The sequence below is a fragment of the Dryobates pubescens genome, chromosome 24, assembly GCF_014839835.1.
Source record: "Dryobates pubescens isolate bDryPub1 chromosome 24, bDryPub1.pri, whole genome shotgun sequence".
NCBI classification, from domain to species: Eukaryota; Metazoa; Chordata; class Aves; order Piciformes; family Picidae; genus Dryobates; species Dryobates pubescens.
The window spans coordinates 1,251,416-1,270,862 of record NC_071635.1 but is presented as its reverse complement, the minus strand read 5'-3'; the positions used below and the strand labels follow the sequence as shown (position 1 = coordinate 1,270,862).

Here is a 19,447-nt window from a genome sequence, read left to right as displayed (position 1 = left end):
CCATGGCAGGGGCAGTTGGAACTAGATGATCTTTAAAGTCCCTCCCAACTCAAGCCATTCCATGACTCTGTAAGTGCTTTCCACTGGCATTCATTAAATTAAAGCTCAGAAGAGCATCAAACTGTCATTTCAGTCCTTGTGGTTAAGTTTCCAACAAGAAAACCCCCAAACCTCAGCAACAATAAAAACTACCTGTGACTTGTGAAGTTGCAAGGAAAACAACTGGATTGTCTGGAGCAACAAGCAGAGGTATGGCTTAAGCAATAAACACACCAAAATGGGCACTTGTAGCAGAAGCCTTCAGACCTGCCAGATGCTCCCCAGCAAAGCAGGTCAAATGAACACCACCACCCTGCCAGCATGGCTGTTGGACATTCATCTTGCCCACCCCTGAGAACAGGCTTTGTCTGGGCTATCTGTTTAGTCATCTGGACTGTTTCCCTGTTACTTACTCCACTTGAAATGGAAAGAAATTGTAATTGCACAGTTTGTGACTCCTGCCTTCATGCGTAAGCATCTGCACAGCCTTTTCCAGCCTGCTATTTCCTTATTTACCACCAAATCCAAACTGAGAAGCCAACACAGATCTTAAAATTCTCTGCTAGACAGAAACTTGATACTTCTTGGAAGCATTCCTTTGCAGAAGAAGAAATCAGAGAGGAAAGCTAATGAAACGTCTTCACGGCGTGTCGTCCTCGCTCACGCAGCTCCCCACACGTGCCCAGGTTCTGACACACTCAGGGCTCAACAGGACCAAATCCCACCCAGACATGGAATAAACAGAGGAAAAAGAGGGGTCCCCTAACATCCTTCTAGTGGTGCTGGTCTTAATATGGGATTTGCTGTAATTTCACATCTTACTATCTTCCAGGGCAACAGCTAATTAAAACTGTGTGTTTTGGGGATGTTAACCTATCTGAGGGATAACACACCACCAACAGACACCTCAAGCAAGATCCAGCAGCTGTCCACAGGCATGTTCTGAGTCTCCTTCTACTGGGAGATGATAAAACTTCCCTCTTTTTAATGTGTTGTCAAGTTTGATGGAATTCAGCTTTCTCCATAACCCAGGCTCTCCCAGCCAAGTCCCTAACTCCATGACCCAAGGAGGAAAGCTCCAGCCTCCTCCTCCTCTCTGCCTCAGCCCAAAGAAATGGGAGACAACACATTTTTGCTGCAGAGCCTTCATTTCTGAGCCTGCACAGCTGCTGTGGATGGCAGCTCATGGCATTCTGACTGATGCACACCTCACAAAGGCCAGCCTTGTGCCCCACACGATCAGTACCTGTGGACTTATTTGACGCTCTCCGCCGAATCTCGGTCACCATCAGCCGTGACACTTGAGTAGTAAACTGCAGGAGGTCAGAAAACTTTTCTGTCATTGTACTTGGAGGAGCATTCCCAAACACCTGAAACAAAAGAAAACACGGCTGCATCAAGAAGCCATTCCATTTACAGGGATCACTGTGCACCACCACCTCCCTTTACAAAGAAAGTGAAGCTTTGGAGATTCCAGTGGAGATTCCAAGGATTTGTTTTCCTGAGGCATCCATCACTCTGCTGGCTTCCCCAGCTCATAATCCAAGATGTATTTGTAGCTGGAATGAAGTCATCATTCAGGGAGGCAAGATCTAATGAATAAGGGAGGAAGGGAACGACAAGTTTTCTTGCAAGACAGAACCCCACAGAGCTCCAAAGGCACTTTACAAGGGCTTGTCGTGATAAAAGGGGAGGGAATGGATTGCAGCTTGAGGAGGGGAGACTGAGACTGGAGACAAGAAATTCTTGACAGTGAGGGTGGTGAGACACAGGAACAGGTTGCTCAGGGAGACTGTGGATGTCCCCTCCCTGCAGGTTGGAAGAGGCCTTGAACCTGGGCTGGTGGGAGGGCTCCCTGCCCATGGCAGGGGGTTTGAACTGGATGAACTTTAAGGTCCCTTCCAACCTAAACCATTCTGTGAATAATGGAGTAAAGACTGGGTACCAGAGCAAGGTCTAACAGGAGTTCTGCTTCTAAGAGCAACTTCTTTACTATCTTCTGGACCTAAACATGCCAGAGGAGTAAACTGCACGTACAGAACAACATGTGTGAAACCTTAGAGAGGGCACCAGGAAGCAGAACTGCCCTGGTAAGCCTTCCCTTGATTAAGTGACCATACCAAGAAGCTTCCCATGCTGATGGCATCCTAAGGCCTTGTTCTCCCCTCTGGAGATCCTCCTGAACATAACCACAGCAGTTACTAAGGATTTTATATGTTTCCCCTTAACTTATCCTTTGTGCTTAATCCCCAAATTGGTTATTGAACAGTTCCTCAATGCCACTTCTGAGGCAGAAATGCATTCAGCCTCTGGTGTGCACTGAGCTATGGACACGACGGGACCGCAGAATGGGTTAGCTGGCGGAGGGGGAGCTTGCTTCTCCTTCAAGGCTGCACACAAAAAGGAGTCTCCACCCCCACTTCTGATGTAAACCTTGCACTAAAACAGGCCCAGTAAAACCAGGCTGTTTGTTATCCAGCAGAGCATGCCACCTGAACGCTGCTGTCATCACTTGTGTCAATGCTGATAACAACCACAATGGTCTCAACACCTCTGCTCAGTTACATTTTTCTCCCTCGTGGCAGGGGTGTCCCCAGGAGCCAGGAAGCACAACAGCTCCCAGTATTTATCCAACACCACTTTAGCTCAATGAGCTCTAGCTGCCTCTCAGAGAGAGGATGTGATCTCCTGCAGTAAATTGATTGGGACTCAACAGCTGGGCTCCGTGCCGGGGTGACCCAGTTGCAGCACCACAGCTGGCAGCTGACACGCGCCACGGAGGTCACTCTGCAGTCCAGGGACATCAGTGAAACCCCCAACACTGCAGCCAGCGAGGATGCAGTGCTTCTGGTACTGGCTTACCTTGCAACCCCAGAGTTCCTGAAGCAAACTTCAAAAGGCAGAAGACAGAACAACCTTTGTCTGACTTCTTACTCCCCTTTAGTATCAGTTCTCTGGCATGTTACAAAACAGCCCAAAATACTTTTTCCTGCCTACTCACATTGCAAAGTCCTGATGCAATGGAGCCAGAAATACAGCACTGAGTTTGAACACTGTTTCCTCACAATAAAAACAGTTTTTTCACAGAAAAAAAATGAAGCAGTTCTCATACAGGAAATTTCAAGCACTGCTATCAATAAATAAAGACAACAGGAGCCCAGACATGGCAGGCAGTTGACTATTTTCAGCAGACTACAGGCTACAAGAAGGGCAGAGCAGAGGGACTGGAGGCTTGTATGTTCATTGGGATAATCCAGGCATGGTCATCTAGAGCAGGATGCACACTGGCAGAGCATCTTGCCACCATTAACTGTTTAATTCTTTACTCAGACCAAGGGGTGGGAAAAACTCATGGTCCTGGTACCTTGTCCTGATCATGCTTTGAGTTGGCAGCTGGTCCCAGGAAATGCAGAGAGCTCAGAGTTCCAGTGAAAGGTTGACTGAGGTGAGCTGCTTTATAATGAGGCAGGTTTGCACTGCACTGGCTATTGATGCACTCTGACTAAAGGTTGTAGTAACAACCAGCAGCAGCACATGGAACATTTCACCAGCAGATCATCTTTTTGACCAGGTAAAGCAAGGCTCAAGACAAAGTAAACAATGGAGCACTTGCTCCAAAGCAGCCTCTCCAGCACTCCAGCCACTGCTTTATACATTGCAGAAGCATCACTGCCTATGCCAGCACAGCACTGCACTGCCCTGCACTCAAAGGAGCCCTTTGAGTCCTCTTCCACAAGGCCAATCTTTTGTTAACTATGCACCCATTTAGCTTTTCATTAATATGCAATTCATCATTTCATAAGCCTCCCTGAGCAGGGAGGAGACAGAAATGCTCTGTAAAGCCATTCCTTACCCAAACTGCCGAGGTGCTGCAGACTACAGCACGCTGGAACCATGCTGGGCATGGAAGCTGAAGTTAGGAATGCTTTAGCTTCTGTGGCTTTGCTGGTTAACAAGCCTCAAAATATCAGGAAGAAAATGGAACTGCATTTCATACACAACTTCAGGTACCTCTCAAGAGAGGAATGAAAAAAAAACCCCACAAGACAGAATCATGGAACAGCTTGAGTTGGATGAGACCTTACAGATCATCCAGTGCCAAACCCCTGCCATGGGCAGGGACACCTTCCACTAGACCAGCCTGGCCTTGAACACCTCCAGGGAGGGGGCATCCACAACCTCCCTGGGAAAGCAGCTCCAGACTCTCACCACCCTCACACTCTGCAGCCTTCTCTTCTCCAGGCTGAACAGCCCCAACTCTCCCAGCCTGTCCCATAGGGAAGGTTCCCCAGCCCTGACCATCTTGACACTCCAGAAGACTCAAAACTAGAGAAGCCAAGGAAACCACAGTACACTCTGCATGCAAGCCTCAAAAGAAGATGGTGGCATTAATCAGGAACCTGAAAAAGGTAAACTGTGGAAGGAGAAATAAATGACATCACAACTGCTGAGCTTCTTGAACACAGGAAGACAAGAATGCATCTGTGTGAAATGAAGAGAAGAAAACCCTTGCAACAGGGACAGATGAGACCTGACAGGCCAAGAGAGCTCACTTTTGTTTGAGCTACACTAAGAGCTGGTTGGTGACTACTAAAGGTTACCAAGGACTGCAAGAAAGGAAGAGAGAGAGCACTAACAATGCACGCTTCCCTCAGCGTGCCAGGCTCCAAGTCATGTTTTACAGGGCTTGGAAACTGAAGTGACATCATCTGGCAACAGCCTGTGTTTGTGGCCAGCAGGGAGACTCCAGGAAGGTCAGAATGAGAACAGAATGAGGAGAGCAGTGTTAAAACCAAACAAGGAGACAAGAGGGGAGAGGAAGAGACACAACTGCAGGTAGGATCTAAAAGCACAACATTTAGCAAGCACAGAATGTCTCTCTTCAGCATTAAGTTCATCTCAGTAAAGAAGGGAACAAAAGAGTTTCCAAAATTCAGAGAAGGAGCAAGAGTCCATCCCCAAACTTTGATGGATTCTGTACAGAATAGAAAGGGGAGAGGGGAAACCTATGGAAGGAAAAGAACTGTGATAAAGAAGGGCAATAGTGGGACCTGGGAGGAGAGAGCAGCCAGGATGCATTCCTTTAGATGGAGGAAAGAAGGCTCCAGGGAGATCTTAGAGCAGCCTTCCAGTACCTGAAAGGGACCTAGAAGAAAGCTGGGTAGGGAAGTTTTACGAGGGCTTGTGGAGCTAGGACAAGAGGGGATGGATTGAAGCTTGAGGAGGGGAAACTGACATCGGAGATTAGGAAGGAATTCTGGAGGGTGAGGATGGGGAGACACTAAACAGGTTGCCATGAGAGGTTGTGGATGCTCCCTCCCTGGGGGTGTTCAAGGCCAGGCTGGATGGGGCCTTGAGCAAGCTGAGCTAGTGGGAGGTGTCCCTGCCCATAGCAGGGGGTTGGAACTTGGTGACCTTTAAGGTCCCTTCCAACCCAACCCATTCTATGATTCTAGGAATCTATGAAGAACAAAGCTGAGTGATCACCACAAGCAGGCTGCAGCAGGGGCAAGTGGAAGGACCAAGCCAGCAAGTGGTGGCAGAAAAAGGTATCGAGAGAAAAGAGGGGAAATAGAAAAGGGAGGAACAGAGAAATTGGAACTTAACTGTTCTTTTGCATCTCTGAAGTTGAACCAAAGTGTAAGGACAGCCAGCTACACAGAAATAGAACTCAGTGTTGCAGCTGTTATTCTCAGTCCCAGTTGTATCACTGCCTGCCATTTCCACAGGTACAATCGTACTGCGAGGAACCTCCACAAGGGCCAGGAAAAAAGGCCTTCTCTACCTGCAGATGACAGTCAAGCACTGAAGCAGCTCTCTTTTTCAGCAGCATCAGCCACCTGTAACCAGCAGAGGGAGATTCCTAAGCTTAGCTGCCTTGAAATAGCCTTCAGGAGATTTAGATTCCATTGTGCTAAATTGTCAAAACAAAGAGGAAAGCCATGGAAGCCAGGCAGATGATGGAAGGAGAAAGCAGATGAGCTGAGCTCACTTCTCCCAAACTCACACAACAGGTTACCAAGAAGTAGAATTAAGACCTAGGGCAACACAAGTGTGACCAGCAGGATGAGGGAAGTGATTCTCTCCTTCTACTCTGGCTCTGGTGAGACCCCACCTGGAGTACTGCACCCAGTTCTGTTGCCTCCAGCAAAAGAAGGCCATGGAACTGTTGGAAGGGGTTCAGAGGAGGCCACAAAGATGATTGGAGGGCTGGAGAACCTTCCCTAGGGGATAGGCTGAGAGAGTTGGGGCTGTTCAGCCCCAAGTTTAGGTTGGAAATCACACAGCTGTGCAGGAACAGCAAGCTCTGCAGAAACACACAGTGACAGCCTACCTGCAGCTGTGGATTACACTGCAGCAAAGTGGCAGGAGAAGGAAATGCCCAGGGGCAGCTCTGTCCACTCACACACCACTACAGCAGGAGAAGGGGCAAACCAAAGAGACGCCAACAGAAGAAAAGCTTTTGCGGCACTAGAACCAAAGGTCTTGGGAATCCTAACCCAGTGCAGTCAATCCAGACAGAGAAAAGACCTCTGGCAGAGCGTCCTCAGCTCACCCTGTTAAAGACTGGCAGCATCATGTAAAGCTTCTCCTCCTGCTCTTTCTGGGTCATGTGCCGTGGGGGGTGGCAGAGCTCCGTGAAGAGGCGGCGCAGGTGCATCAAGCCCAGCGCGTTGTCCTGGGGGCTGCACTCCTCCTGCCGCGGCCGGCCCATGATCCTCTTCACCATGTTCATCTTGGCTGGCTTCTGGGAGCTCCCTTCTATCCTGTTCAGAAAGGAAAAACAAACTGCCTCAGTACAACAGCTTGGGAGGCACTACCCCAGCAAACCCTTTCGGTGTCAGAGTCGTAGAACCGCCTGACCACAGGCACCCGAGCAATCGCGTACCCACCGGGCACTGCACCCACCGGCGTCTCACCCCTCCAGCTTAGAGCAGCACACTGCAGGCAACTGTACCAAAGGCTTTACAGAAGTCCAGAGAGATGACATCTTTTGGTCTTCCCTTGCCCACTGGCACAGCCACTGATCACAAATTGTGTTCCATGAATACCAACACCTTTGGAAGCTCCCAGGCAGAGAGGGCGAGAAGCATGGCACACGGGGGGGACACGACCCCAGTGCACAGCTACTGCTGCAGCTACCAAACCACTTGTGAGGAGAGAAGCACACTGATTTTCACAGCAGCTACTATAGGTCCAAGTTGTGCACTAGCTCCAAAGGCTGTTATTTAAATAAGCAGCCAGGTAATTAGCTGCTTGGTAATTACAGTCACAAGGGCTTCTCCAGGCACTGTACTGCTGTTCCATCAGCAGCTGAGCAGCAAGGTAGGAATGCTTTGCTTCCTTTGCAGATTCTAATGGGACACCACTGCTCACCTCCAGCTAGCTCAGGAACAGGGGTGATGGGGCCAAGTTACTGCTGCACTCCAGAAGAAAATGTTTCCCCAGGAGAACAGCTGGACATTGGAATCATCTCCCAAGAGAGGCAGTGGAGTCCACACTGTTGGCCAGTTTTAAGACTCAGCTTGACAGGCTGCTGTGCCAGCTCATTTCAACTCTACTGTGTGCCCTACAAAGGTTGGAGCAGATGATGCTTGTGGTCCCTTCTGGCCTGGCATTCTGGGAGTCTGTGAGAAGGAAATTCATGACAAGTCTTGTAGCCACAGCACATCACCATCAGTGATATTTCCCTCCACACATCTGCTACTTGTCCTGATGTTGAGCTTCCCTGCCCATGCCATTGGCTCTGGAGATGACCACCAATACAGAATCACAGGATGCTTTAGGTTGGAAAGGATCTCTAGAGGTCATCTAGTCCAACCCCCTGTAGGCACCATTAGAAAGGGCAGTTTCTGGTTTTCAGAAGAAACAATAAGGATCTGTTCCAGGCTGGATACACATCTATTTGTCCTTAGAACTCAACAGGAATAATACATTCCCTTTGTAGGCAAAAGCAGCAGCAGGAAGGGAAATGAGGAACACAACTATTTCCTCCTATCCTCCCCCCAGCCATGAACCAGCTCCTGACACACAAAGAGACCCTGCAGAAGGAAGCTGTGCTGCTGCTGGACTGCACTGGCACATGCTCCTCTGGGGAGCATGGCCTGGTGCTGTGAGACAGGGCCTGGAGCCAAGCCAGGGAGAAAAGTGCCTGCTGCTGGACTCAGTTTTCCTCTTTTTAAACAGCTGGGCAGCTGGTGAAACCAGCAACCATTCCACTAAGAAGCCATCCCAGCAGGGAGACACCAGCAGTTTGGGAAGGCAAAGGGATATTAAAGAAGGCAGGCAGACAGGGCTTTGCAAGGCTGCAGGATTACTGCAGGGCTGTGGCTTTTGTTTCCTTTGCTCTGAAGTAGTTCAGAACTTGTCTGCAGGAACCTCACGTTATCACCCCAAAGCTTCACCTTCCCCTTCAGAGACGAATGCAAGGGCAGAGCCAACCCAGAGAAGCACTGCTCTGTTTCTCAAGCTGCAGAGATGCTGACAGTCAGCTCTGGCAGCCCACAGGCAGTGTCCAGGCTGAAGAACTCAGGGCAGTCAGGTTTTGCTTTAGCATCTCTACAAACACGAAAGGACAAGGGAAGAAGGGGAGGATTCTGGGGCAAAGGAAAGGGAGAAGATGCTCTCCTAACTCAGGATGTTTGTCCTGTTCTCTGAACTCAACACAGAGGAACATTTCAGACAGTCCCTGTGTCAGGTGCAACATTAGCAGTGCTGCTCTCATGCTCAGCTTGACCTCAATGACTGACATCCCTGCAAACAAAGAATTGTACTGCTTCAACATGAAAACCTGAAGTAAGTGGTTAGAGAGGAAGGTCCAGCTATTAACCACAGCCCATCCCTCCTCTTTCTAGGTTGATTTCCCAGCAGTTGCTGGTGATAATGACACATAATAGCAAGTGCTACTAAGAGTAGATTTCCTGTGGCTTGTACCCTCTTGAAGATGAATGGTTTCTAGTTGGTGAAAAAGAAGGACACCAAGGAAATAAGAGTGATCCTTCTGCCCTATGCTGCAGGGCTGGAGGGGAGCTGTCTCACTAAAGGCACAGGTTTGAACCTAAATGACAATGAACCTAACTCTGTTTCAATAACAAAGCATTGCTTTTCACTCCTGACTTACTGGTGTAGGCAGCTCCACCACTGCATCTTCTCATTCTTTCACCAACAACCACATCTTATTTCCCACAGTCACTTCCAGGACTTTGGAGAGGGCCAGTCTCTCTTCAGTGGTGCCCAGTAACAAGGCAAGGAATAATGGATGCAAACTTGAACACAGAAGGTTTCACCTCAGTATGAGGAGAAACTTCTTTACATTGAGGGTGACAGAGCCCTGGAGCAGGCTGCTCAGAGGGGTGTGGAGCTTCCTTCTCTGGAGACTTTCAAAGCCCACCTGGATGGATTCCTGTGCAGACCATCCTAGGAGACCCTGCTCCCTTCCAACCTCTACCATTCTGTGAGTCTGTAATAAAATATTGAGAAGCTACAAACATTTCTTCTGCCACCTCCCATATCTAAAGCCTATAAACCAAAACATTAAATCCTACCACAGCTGAAGGCATCTGGGGCTTAATCAAACCACAGTTCAAGCTGTACCCATTTGCCTCCTTCTATTTCTGCACAGTAAAAGCACAGGCAACTTCAAGCTCTCAGGTGCAGACCCACCACCCACCCTGTCCTTGCCACTAAAGAGCCTGCTTCAACCTTGCTCTTCAGGGAAGCAGCAGAGAACTACAGTTAGGAAGCACTAAGGACACATGGAGGGGCAGGATGTGATTAAACTCATTTTTCATAGCTGTGCTGGCTGGGGCTCACAGCTGCCAGCTTTAGCAGAGAGGAGGGAGCTAAAGTCAGTGTGACAGTGAGCAAAGAAGAGCAAGCACACATGCTGCCTTTTCCTAGCAGGAGCAAAACTGTCCACACAGCATCTAGAATTGTGACTTGGGGCTCTAGGTTGCTTCCTACATCTTTATTTAGCACACATTATTACCTGTCACCAGCACAAACAATTCCCAGTACTGCTCTTCTTCAAGCAAGCCTTTAACAAGATTTAAGGACTCCCATTTTTCATCTCAGTAATAAACTGCTAACCAAGTGCCCACAAAGCCAACTGCTAGGAAGCTCAGAGGCTTTTTTCCCCTCACCACACATACTCATTTAAGGTTTCTGCCTTTGCATTTTTCACTCTAGCTCTTTTCCTACTAAAGTAAAAGACAAATTCTTGGAGTCTCCCTCTCTGGAGATATTCAAAACCCACCTGGATGTGTTCCAGTGTGACCTGCTCTAGGTGATCCTGCTCTGGCAGGGGTTTTGGACTAGATGATCTTTCAAGATCCTTTCCAGGCCCTCTCACTTTGCCTTAAGCTGGCACATGCTACCACGAAGCCAGAGGTAACTCTGCTTTTGGAAGCACCTGGATAGATGCATCCCTCCCACGTTGTTTAAAAGTGGCTTTTGAAAAAGGCCAGGGAAATTCCACAAGTCACTTTCACATCTCAGAAGCCAAACTGAATGTAATAAATGATGGAGCAGGTCCAGAGGAGGCCATGAAGATGCTCAGGGTGTTGGAACACCTCTGCTACAAGGACAGGCTGAGGGAGCTGGGGGTGTTCAGCCTGGAGAAGAGGAGGCTCCAGGGAGACCTAATAGCAGCCTGCCAGTACCTGAAGGGGGCTACAAGAAGGCTGCAGAGGGACTGTTTGCAAAGGCCTGTAGGGATAGGATGAGGGGCGATGGCTTTAAGCTAGAGAAGAGCACATTTAGATTGGATGTGAGGAACAAGTTCTGCACCATGAGGCTGCTGGAACATTGGAACAGGTTGCCCAGAGAGGTGGTTGAGGCTCCATCCCTGGAGATATCCAAGGTGAGGCTGGACAGGGCTCTGGGCAACCTGATCTAGTGGAGGATGTCCCTGCTGAGTGCAGATGAGGTTGGACTGGGTGACCTTTGGAGGTCCCTTCCAACCCAGACCGCTCTGTGAAACACTTCAACATCTAACTAAGGGGTGCAGAACAGCTCACCTTTGAGTTACCTGTCCTTCCTCTCTTCACAACACAAGAGCAAGAGATACAGTCCAGCCCTAAGGCTATCCAAATCCACACTGCTGGGTTCTACACAGCTTCACCTGTGAGCTTCAATCCAAAGTCTTTAATCACCTCATCTGCACAAACACAGATATGATCTCCAAGAACCAGTCTGGATTTGCTAGCCATGAGGGAAGTCTGAAATTCCATGCCTCAGACTGTTTGCTCCATGGCACTTCCTTAGGTTGGAGGGAAGAAAGGAACATTTATGTCAGAAGGCTTTAAATCATTTGTGCAGGACAAATATACTGCTAGGGCAGGGCTGAGGACCAAACACAACTTTTGCTGTGTAAAAGAAGCCTTTCTGCTCTAGGAGATGAGGAATGGCTGCTCCAGAACCCCCCCTGCCATGTTCCATTCACCCTAACCACTGGCTGCAGCACAGATCAAAGCAGTGGCTCTGCACAGGCGCTCTGCAGGAAGGAGGGACCTGCCTCAGCACACGCAGGTGGCTCTCTCCTAGACATTCAGGCTCCCAGAAACCATTTGCTCTTGCTTGGGCAATCATTCCACAGTGGCATTTTTTCCACTCCTTTGACCTGTTGCAGTGTGGTCTCAAGCTGGCAATCCAGCCCTGACTGCAGCAAAGCCTGAATTAGTTCTGGGTGCACGATTCCTCCTCTCCCTGCTGGAGCACAGAAGACACTACTTAGCAGAGAAACCGGGTAACTGAGGAGATAAAAGTGTCTGCAATGCAAACATCCTGGCAAGCAGAGGAAAGGCCAGGCTGGCTGGAGCCCAGGCACAAAGATAACCACAAAATAGGATAAATTTCTCCACTGCCTATTTGTGGAACACTCACTGTAAGGCATATTGTGTCTAGTAACTTAACAAGTCTCAGCCTGAGAGAGCAGAAGCTCTGGTTTGCAGTGCCCTCAGTCTGCACACATGATAAACACAACATTCACCAGGTCAGTGTGAACCTGAAACTTCCACCTGGACAGTCCTGCTAGCTGGCAAACAAGCCTAGAGCACTCAGAGAGCAGCAAGTAGCTATTTGAGCATGGTAAGATCTTCCCAGCTCTGGTACCCTTCCAAGAACACCGTCTAAAACACCAGCAGCACACTCGCTGCACAGCAGAACTCCCCAGCCTGAGAGCAGGCATACATTAGCTGTGGGTTGACAGCTGCACACATGCTGAACTGAGATCAGTTCAGCTTGATTCTGCAGTCTGATTTTCATCCTTAGGCTGAATGGCAAATGTTCATCTGCCCATTTTCCACTGACTCCTGTGCAGCAAACACCCTGAGCACAGAGGACCGCAGAGTGAAATAGCCAAGACGTGGCTGTGTTTACTAAACTTCAGCTTCTCATTTGGGTCAGTTTCTCTGTCTAAGATCAAGCACAGCTCCAGCAGAGGCTGACAGCAAGCAGCACAACTTGACAGAAGCTCATCATGTCATTAAATGTTAGTCCGGGGGGGAAGGTACCATGCAAAGAAAGAAGAGAGGTTTGTATGCAGTTAGGTCTCATCCTACCTTGAATTCTTGAAGTTCAGCACAAGCATCTTAGCTTTGCAGGCTTCTCCTTGTAAGAGATGTCTAGCAGGAGATGCCAAGCTCCTCTGCCCACAAGCCAGTGCCAGCCCCTGGGCAGTAAACATCCTGCTGGCAGTCAGGCGGCCAGCCCGAGCTTTGCGCCGCCAGTGCCCAGCGCCAGCTGTACCAGCACCAGGCTGGGCTGATTGTGGACTGCAGCTGGGCCCTCCCAGCGAGCTTGGGGATGTGGGGATGGGGAGGAAGGAAGCTGAAGGGAAGGGATTCCTCCTTACAGCACCCAGGCCACAGGAACAGACAGAGCTGCCCAACAAAAATCAAGCAAAATCAGAGGAGCAGCAGCAGATGAAGGACCACAGTGGTGTGCAGAGCCACCTGCTCTGCAGCACAGGCACTGCGAGGCAGGAGGCTCTCCTGCAGCTCACAGAGTCATTGGAGGAAGCTTTTCCTGCTCTCCTGGTCTCATAGAAAGGAAAATTTGCCAGCACTTCTGTTAGAATAGAACTAGCTCCTCTGGAAAAGCAAAAGGAGGGCAAGAAACCCCAAACCTACACCAGCTGCAGCGTGGAGCTGCCTAACTCTTCGAGTTCTGCTTTGGGTTTCGTTCCCTTTCCCCCCACTGTACACTACGGCAGCTTGCAGTGCTGCCCTCCTGCACAGCACCAGACACTGTGGAACCCCTGGTGCAGAGCCACACTGCCAGCTGCTCTGTTTTAACAACAACCACTCCAAAGTGCTGGGATTCCCCAAGGAAACCCTTTGACAATAGCTATGGTTACTCACACACTACGTCTCACCACTCCACCTGTCCCTTTTCTCCAGGAACAGCCAAAGTAAATCAAATTAGGACTGAAACTGCAGCTCTCTGAAGAAACCTCTCCTGCTGCCCCAGAGGCTGCTCAGCTGACTGCAATGCTCACTGCTTTTAACCACATTTATCCCAGCAAAATGCCTGAACAGCCACACAGCAAAGCCCCACTACTGCAGCAGAATGTGTGCCCATCCTCCCCTTGGGTACACACAATACACACACCAAGGAACCAGCCCTCTCTGCTGGAGGGAAAACAAGCATCTCTAACAACAAGCAAAACCAGACAGTGATTGTGCATCAAATGTGTTGCAGTGTCACTGGCAGCTACAGACAGTGCACACTGTCATTTATCACAGGTTTGGGTTGGCAGGGACCTTAAAGACCATCCAGTTCCAACCCCCCCCTGCCATGATCTACTGGATCAGCTTGCTCAAGGCTCCATCCAACCTGGCCCAAACACTGCCAGGACTGGAGCCTCCACAGCTTCTCTGGGCAGCCTCTTACAGTGCCTCACCATCCTCATGCAAAAGAATTTCTTTCCCACCTCTCATCTCAACCCAGTTTCTCCCAGTTTGATGCCTTTACCCCTTGTCCTGTCACTCCATGCCTCTGCAGAAGGTCTCTCTCCAGCTCTCCTGCAGGTCCCAGCTGTGTGTACCTCAGCTCAACAGCTCAAATCCAGAAACACCATTTATTAAGGTAACACCCACTGCCACTCAAGTGCTAGGTTTCAGTGCTGTAATTTACTGAAGGACAGAGAAGTATCACAAACAGAGTGCTGGAAGAGTCAGGCAGCTCAGCCAGCTCCATACACTGTGGTTCTCTGGGCAGAGTTACTGTGGTGTAACAACCAACCACTGGGCAGTCAGGCCAAGGACTCAGCTTGCTCCAATTACAAACACCTTCATAGAAACCTTCTGGTGCCCACAGCTCTACTCCCCACATGACATCACCTGCACATTTTGTAAGCAGACTCCACTGCATCATCTAAGTCATGGATGCCATTGAAGACAACTGGAGGCACAGCAAGCAAGCAAGGAAGCCTGCTTCAAATGCTGTTCCAGGTGAGCTCAGATCACTGATGACTGCCCCACAGTACCATCTCTTAGCAGGTTTTGCTGCTGCAGTAACGAGCTTTAAGGAAATCATTACATGTATAACCCTTGAAAAGGCACACAATCAGAGAATCATTTTGGGTAGGAAAGACCTTTGAGGTCACCCAGACCAACCCTTCTCTAACTCTGCCAAGGCTGGGGCTAAACCATGGCCCTCAGCATCACATCTCTGCCTATCTGAAACACCTCCAGGGGTGGGGATTCAAGCAGCTCCCCAGGCAGCCTGTGCCAGCCTTTGAGACCCCTTTCAGGGAAGAAGTTTCACCTCATATCCAACCTTCCCTGGTGCAGCTTGAGGCCATTTCCCTCAGACCTATACACACTTCAAGTTGTACCACTCCTAACCATTCCCTCCCCTTATGCAGCAATCCAATCCATGTGTCAAGGTAGCAAACAAATCAGTGTGATGCAATTCTCTCCTGACAAAGCCCTGTTGATTGGTTCTTTCCTTACCTCTTCATCTTCCATGTGCTTATGAACTGCACCATCATTTGCACAGTTACACACCTGGCTGCAGGTAAGTCATCCCACAGACAGAAACTCAACACAGCCCCATGGAGTCCCCAAGTGAATGAAACAGCAGCCACAGGCTCAGGGCTGAAGGAATACAACCACAGCAGCGCTAAAGCCAGGCTAATGAGCGCTGCCAGTCCCTGCATGTCCTCAGAACTGGAAGAACAGGATGGATGAAGAGCCAGGGAAGCACTTCCTATGGCAGTAAAGGGACATCAGATCATGAGACTAAAAGACAGGCTTCACAGACTGACAGAACAGTCTTGCATTCAACAGCCTGCTGGAAACTGCTTTCACTAAGACAAGAGGGAGAGCAAGGCGAGAGAAGAGGAGCCTTTCCCCTTCTTCCATTCCCCACTAACACAGTATATGAAACCCAGCATCTAACAGATCTTTTCCCACTGCCTCACCTCTTCACCTTCTCTGGCTGCAATGTGCTGCAGCATTTGTTTCCAGGGTGGTGTTATTTTACTTTGAGCTCCCAAAGGGTCTAAACATTAAAGGGTGTCCCAGCAGAGCCTGGCCATTGCTCTTCAGCTGCCAGACCTCACACATCTGTGCCTTGAAAGCAGGCTAGCAAAGATTAGAAATCCTATACAATACTTCTCCAGGTCTAACAGATTGTAGACTGATGCTATGGACATTCACTTTTGCCATAGGAAATTCCCTTTCCTATGGAATGCAACATGCCTACCTCTTCCCCTTCCCTCCTGCTCCCCAGCACCATTTGTTGAATGTCCTTGTCCTGAGCAAAGCCTTTGCTGAATTTGATAGTCAAGAGCAGCTTTTTTTTTCCTTCACTACTTAAGAAGAAATCCATTGGGTGATAAATCCACTTAATCCTCTTCAGCCTCACAAAAAAATGTGAAAGTAAACTAGACTGAACATTCTCCTTGCAAGAAGCAGCCTCTTGTAGCCCATAATAGTCATAACAGAACTAGGTAGCTACTGTGAAGAAAAAAAAAGCACCACACTCACAGCAGGCAGCCCTGTACATAATGCACAGCCTCTGGGAGAGGAACCCAAAACACAGCTCACTGGAGGCAACAGTGGAGATAATGTCACCTTTGTGTGGGTACAGAATGGACCTAGCCCAGCCTGACTGCTGCTGCAGAGCAGGAGTAGTCCTCTCTCCAAGTAAAACATGAGAGGCTTGAATAACTCCAAAAATAGCCATGAATTACAGCTCCTGCATTACAGCAATCAGCTCTTCTTACAACAAGCAGCTCTCAGCACCACTCTCACCTTCTGCTTTTTAACCAAGCAATGAAAACTTCCAAGTTGAATCAGCTTGACTCTGAGCACACATCACACCACACAATTTGCTCTGCTTCTCATAGATTGGGTTGGACTGGAAGAGCCCCAAAGATCATCCAGTACTATCCCCCCTGCCATGGGCAGGGACACCTCCCACCAGCCTAGCTTGCTCAAGGCCTCATCCAACCTGGCCCTGAACACCTCCAGGGAAAGAGCATCCACAGCCTCCCTGGGCAACCTGCTCCAGTGTCTCACCACCCTCACTGCAAAGAATTTCTTCCCCATCTCCACTCTCAATCTCCCCTCTCCCACCTCAAAGCCATGGTCTCTCATGCTGTCACTCCAAGCCATTGTCAGAAGTCTCTCCCCAGCTCTCCTGAAGCCCCCTTCAGGTACTGGAAGGCTGCTCTGAGACATCTCTGCAGCCTTCTCTTCTCCAGGCTGAACAGCCCCAACTCTCCCAGCCTGTCCCCATAGGGGAGCTTCTCCAGTCCTCTGATCATCTGTCTCTCCTTGCTCTGGATCCTCTCCAACAGTTCCATGTCCCAGAACTGGTTTTCTCCAGCCAAACACAATTCTGCATTTACCCACACACACAAAGCCCTCCCTTTTGTTAACCACCCATGTCCTGCCCCTGTTTCTGTGACAGACACAGGAGCTGCTTCCCACAGGATTTACTGGGCTGTGCCAATTACAACCCAAAAGGCAGTTTCTCTCTGTCACTAACCTCTAGAGCATTCCTGGGAGCAAGGCAAACAGCTTCGAGAGAGCAGGGCCCATTCCTTGCCGAGGCTTCTCTTCAGCACCCAGGCTGTCCCTTTGCTAGGGAAAGTAAAAGGGGGAAAGGTCAGAATACAGAAGTGACAACAGCCCCCCCAAAGCTTTGCTGTTTGGAAAGGCAAGAGCAGTCCCTCCTGTGACAACTGCATTTGCCACAAACCTCTGAAACAGCTCCTGGAGCAGGAGCTGCAGCAAAGGAGAAACTGACAGGCGGCATTAAGCTTAAGCGAGCATCAGCATCATCCCCATGAACCCATCCTCACTGAGGGCACCTCAGCTGCTGGCAGAGCTGCCACAAAATGCAGGCCCACTAATTAGTGCCCTGCCAGCCTGTGATCAGCAAGAGCCTTCTGAGGAGCTGGCTGATTGCTCACCACTACAGCAGAGGAGTAAGAACTGAGCTGAGCCCAGCCCAGCTGAGCCACCAAAGCTCCTGAACACACCTTGCTTGCTCCAGCCCTGGATCTCCTGCCTCTTTCCTCAGTTATAAACTATTCTCTTGGACACACATGGCAAAGGGCACCAAAGAGAAGCTCACTCCAGCACAACTCCATAAATGCATAGAATCAGAGAGTGGCTTGGGGTGGAAGGGACCAACCCCCGGCCACGGGGCAGGGACACCTCCCACCAGCCCAGGTCGCTCAAGGCCTTGAACACCTCCAGGGATGGAACATCCACAACCTCCCTGGGCAACCTGTTCCAGTGTCTCACCAGCCTCACTGGAAATTTCTTCCTAATCTCCAGTCTAAATCTCTCCTCCAAGCAGTATCTAACTGTACCAAGGCTAAACTATGTTCCTCAGCACCACAGCTCTGCTTCTCTGAAACACCTCCAGGGATGGGCCTTCAACCACCGGCTGCGCCTCCAGCGTGCGCCTCGGCAGACACCAGCACAAGGAAGCAGCCACACCGCTGGCTCCCAGCTCTGCGTCCCTTCACTTTCATGACCCATCTATTATTTTCCAGAATCCAACTGTCATTCACAAGACAGGGGTCAGTCACCCAACCCACCCCAGCCAGAGCTTACAGAAAGCTCCTCAGTGCACTGAAGCCCTTCCTTTAGCTCAAAGAGTTACAACACAGCACTGCCAAGGACTTCCTCCAAACATACTATTGGGCTGGCCAGCTTGAGCATGACCAAGAGAAGCACAAGGGTACAGAAAGGAAGAGAGCTCACTGGAGCCAGCCTGCACCTTTGCAGACACCTCCCAGCACTTCCTGCCAAACCCAACAGACATCATCTGCTCATTTGCAGGCATTTCAAGTCTCTGTACTTTTGGAGAATCAGAGAACCACAGAATGGGCTGAGCTGGAAGGGACCTCCAAAGGTCACCCAGTCCAACCTCATCTGCACTCAGCAGGGACATCCTCCACTAGATCAGGTTGCCCAGAGCCCTGTCCAGCCTCACCTTGGATATCTCCAGGGATGGAGCCTCAACCACCTCTCTGGGCAACCTGCTGCAGTGTTCCAGCAGCCGCATGGTGCAGAACTTTTTCCTCACATCCAATCTAAATGTGCTCTTCTCTAGCTTAAAGCCATTGCCCCTCATCCTATCCCTGCAGGCCTTTGCAAACAGTCCCTCTGCAGCCTTCTTGTAGCCCCCTTCAGGTACTGGCAGGCTGCTATTAGGTCTCCTTGGAGCCTCCTCTTCTCCAGGCTGAACACCCCCAGCTCCCTCAGCCTGTCCTTGAAGCAGAGGTGTTCCAACACCCTGAGCATCTTCATGGCCTCCTCTGGACCTGCTCCATCAGGTTCGTGTCCTGCTTTTTGCTGCAGCCCAGGCTACTTTGTCTAATTGCAGAAGAACATAAACAATCTTTTTCCATCAGGTGACCTAAAGCTTTTCTTTGGGGCTGCACAGTGCCTTGTGTCAGCAGATGTGTTATCAGAACTGCACTTTATCATGATAGAAATCTTTCAGCTAAGATAAAGGAACTAGACAACTGGACTCTGCCCACTGCTTATTCAAACACTCCTCTTCAGAACTGATGCTGATAAGCTGAAATCAATTCCTCATCACATGCATGGATGATCTGAACAATTTCTCTCAGCTGCCACTGCATGTCCTTGGCATTTCAATAACTTGCTCGTTGTAACATCAAACATTTCCACTCCTGCAACCCACCAAGAGCTTTACTTAGGGCTCCAGATTTATTTCCAGTGCCTCAGTACTTCTGGGCACCATTTCTAGAGTTTAACAAATCCAATCAAGTTGGATTGCTACCTTCAGCAGCCATCCCACGAGGAGCTGAATAACAAATCTCAGCAATCACAAGCCACTTGGTTCTTGCAAAGAAACAAACTGCTCAAGGAAGACCACAAAATCTGACAGCTCTGTACAAGAAACACAAATT

The 19,447-nt window shown here is 49.6% G+C and overlaps 1 protein-coding gene across 1 annotated transcript in view; it reads right to left on the bottom strand.

Annotated features, from left to right (window-relative positions):
- Positions 1-6,802, bottom strand: part of WDFY3 (WD repeat and FYVE domain containing 3) — a 76,554-nt gene extending 69,752 nt beyond the window's left edge. Inside the window, exons 1-2 of the mRNA XM_054172698.1 lie at positions 6,596-6,802; positions 1,286-1,409 (exon numbers count right to left, since the gene is read on the bottom strand). Of these exons, the coding sequence (XP_054028673.1) occupies positions 1,286-1,409; positions 6,596-6,775 (304 nt within the window). The 5' untranslated portion in view covers positions 6,776-6,802. The remainder of the gene's footprint in view (positions 1-1,285; positions 1,410-6,595) is intronic.
- Positions 6,803-19,447: the final 12,645 nt, after the last annotated feature.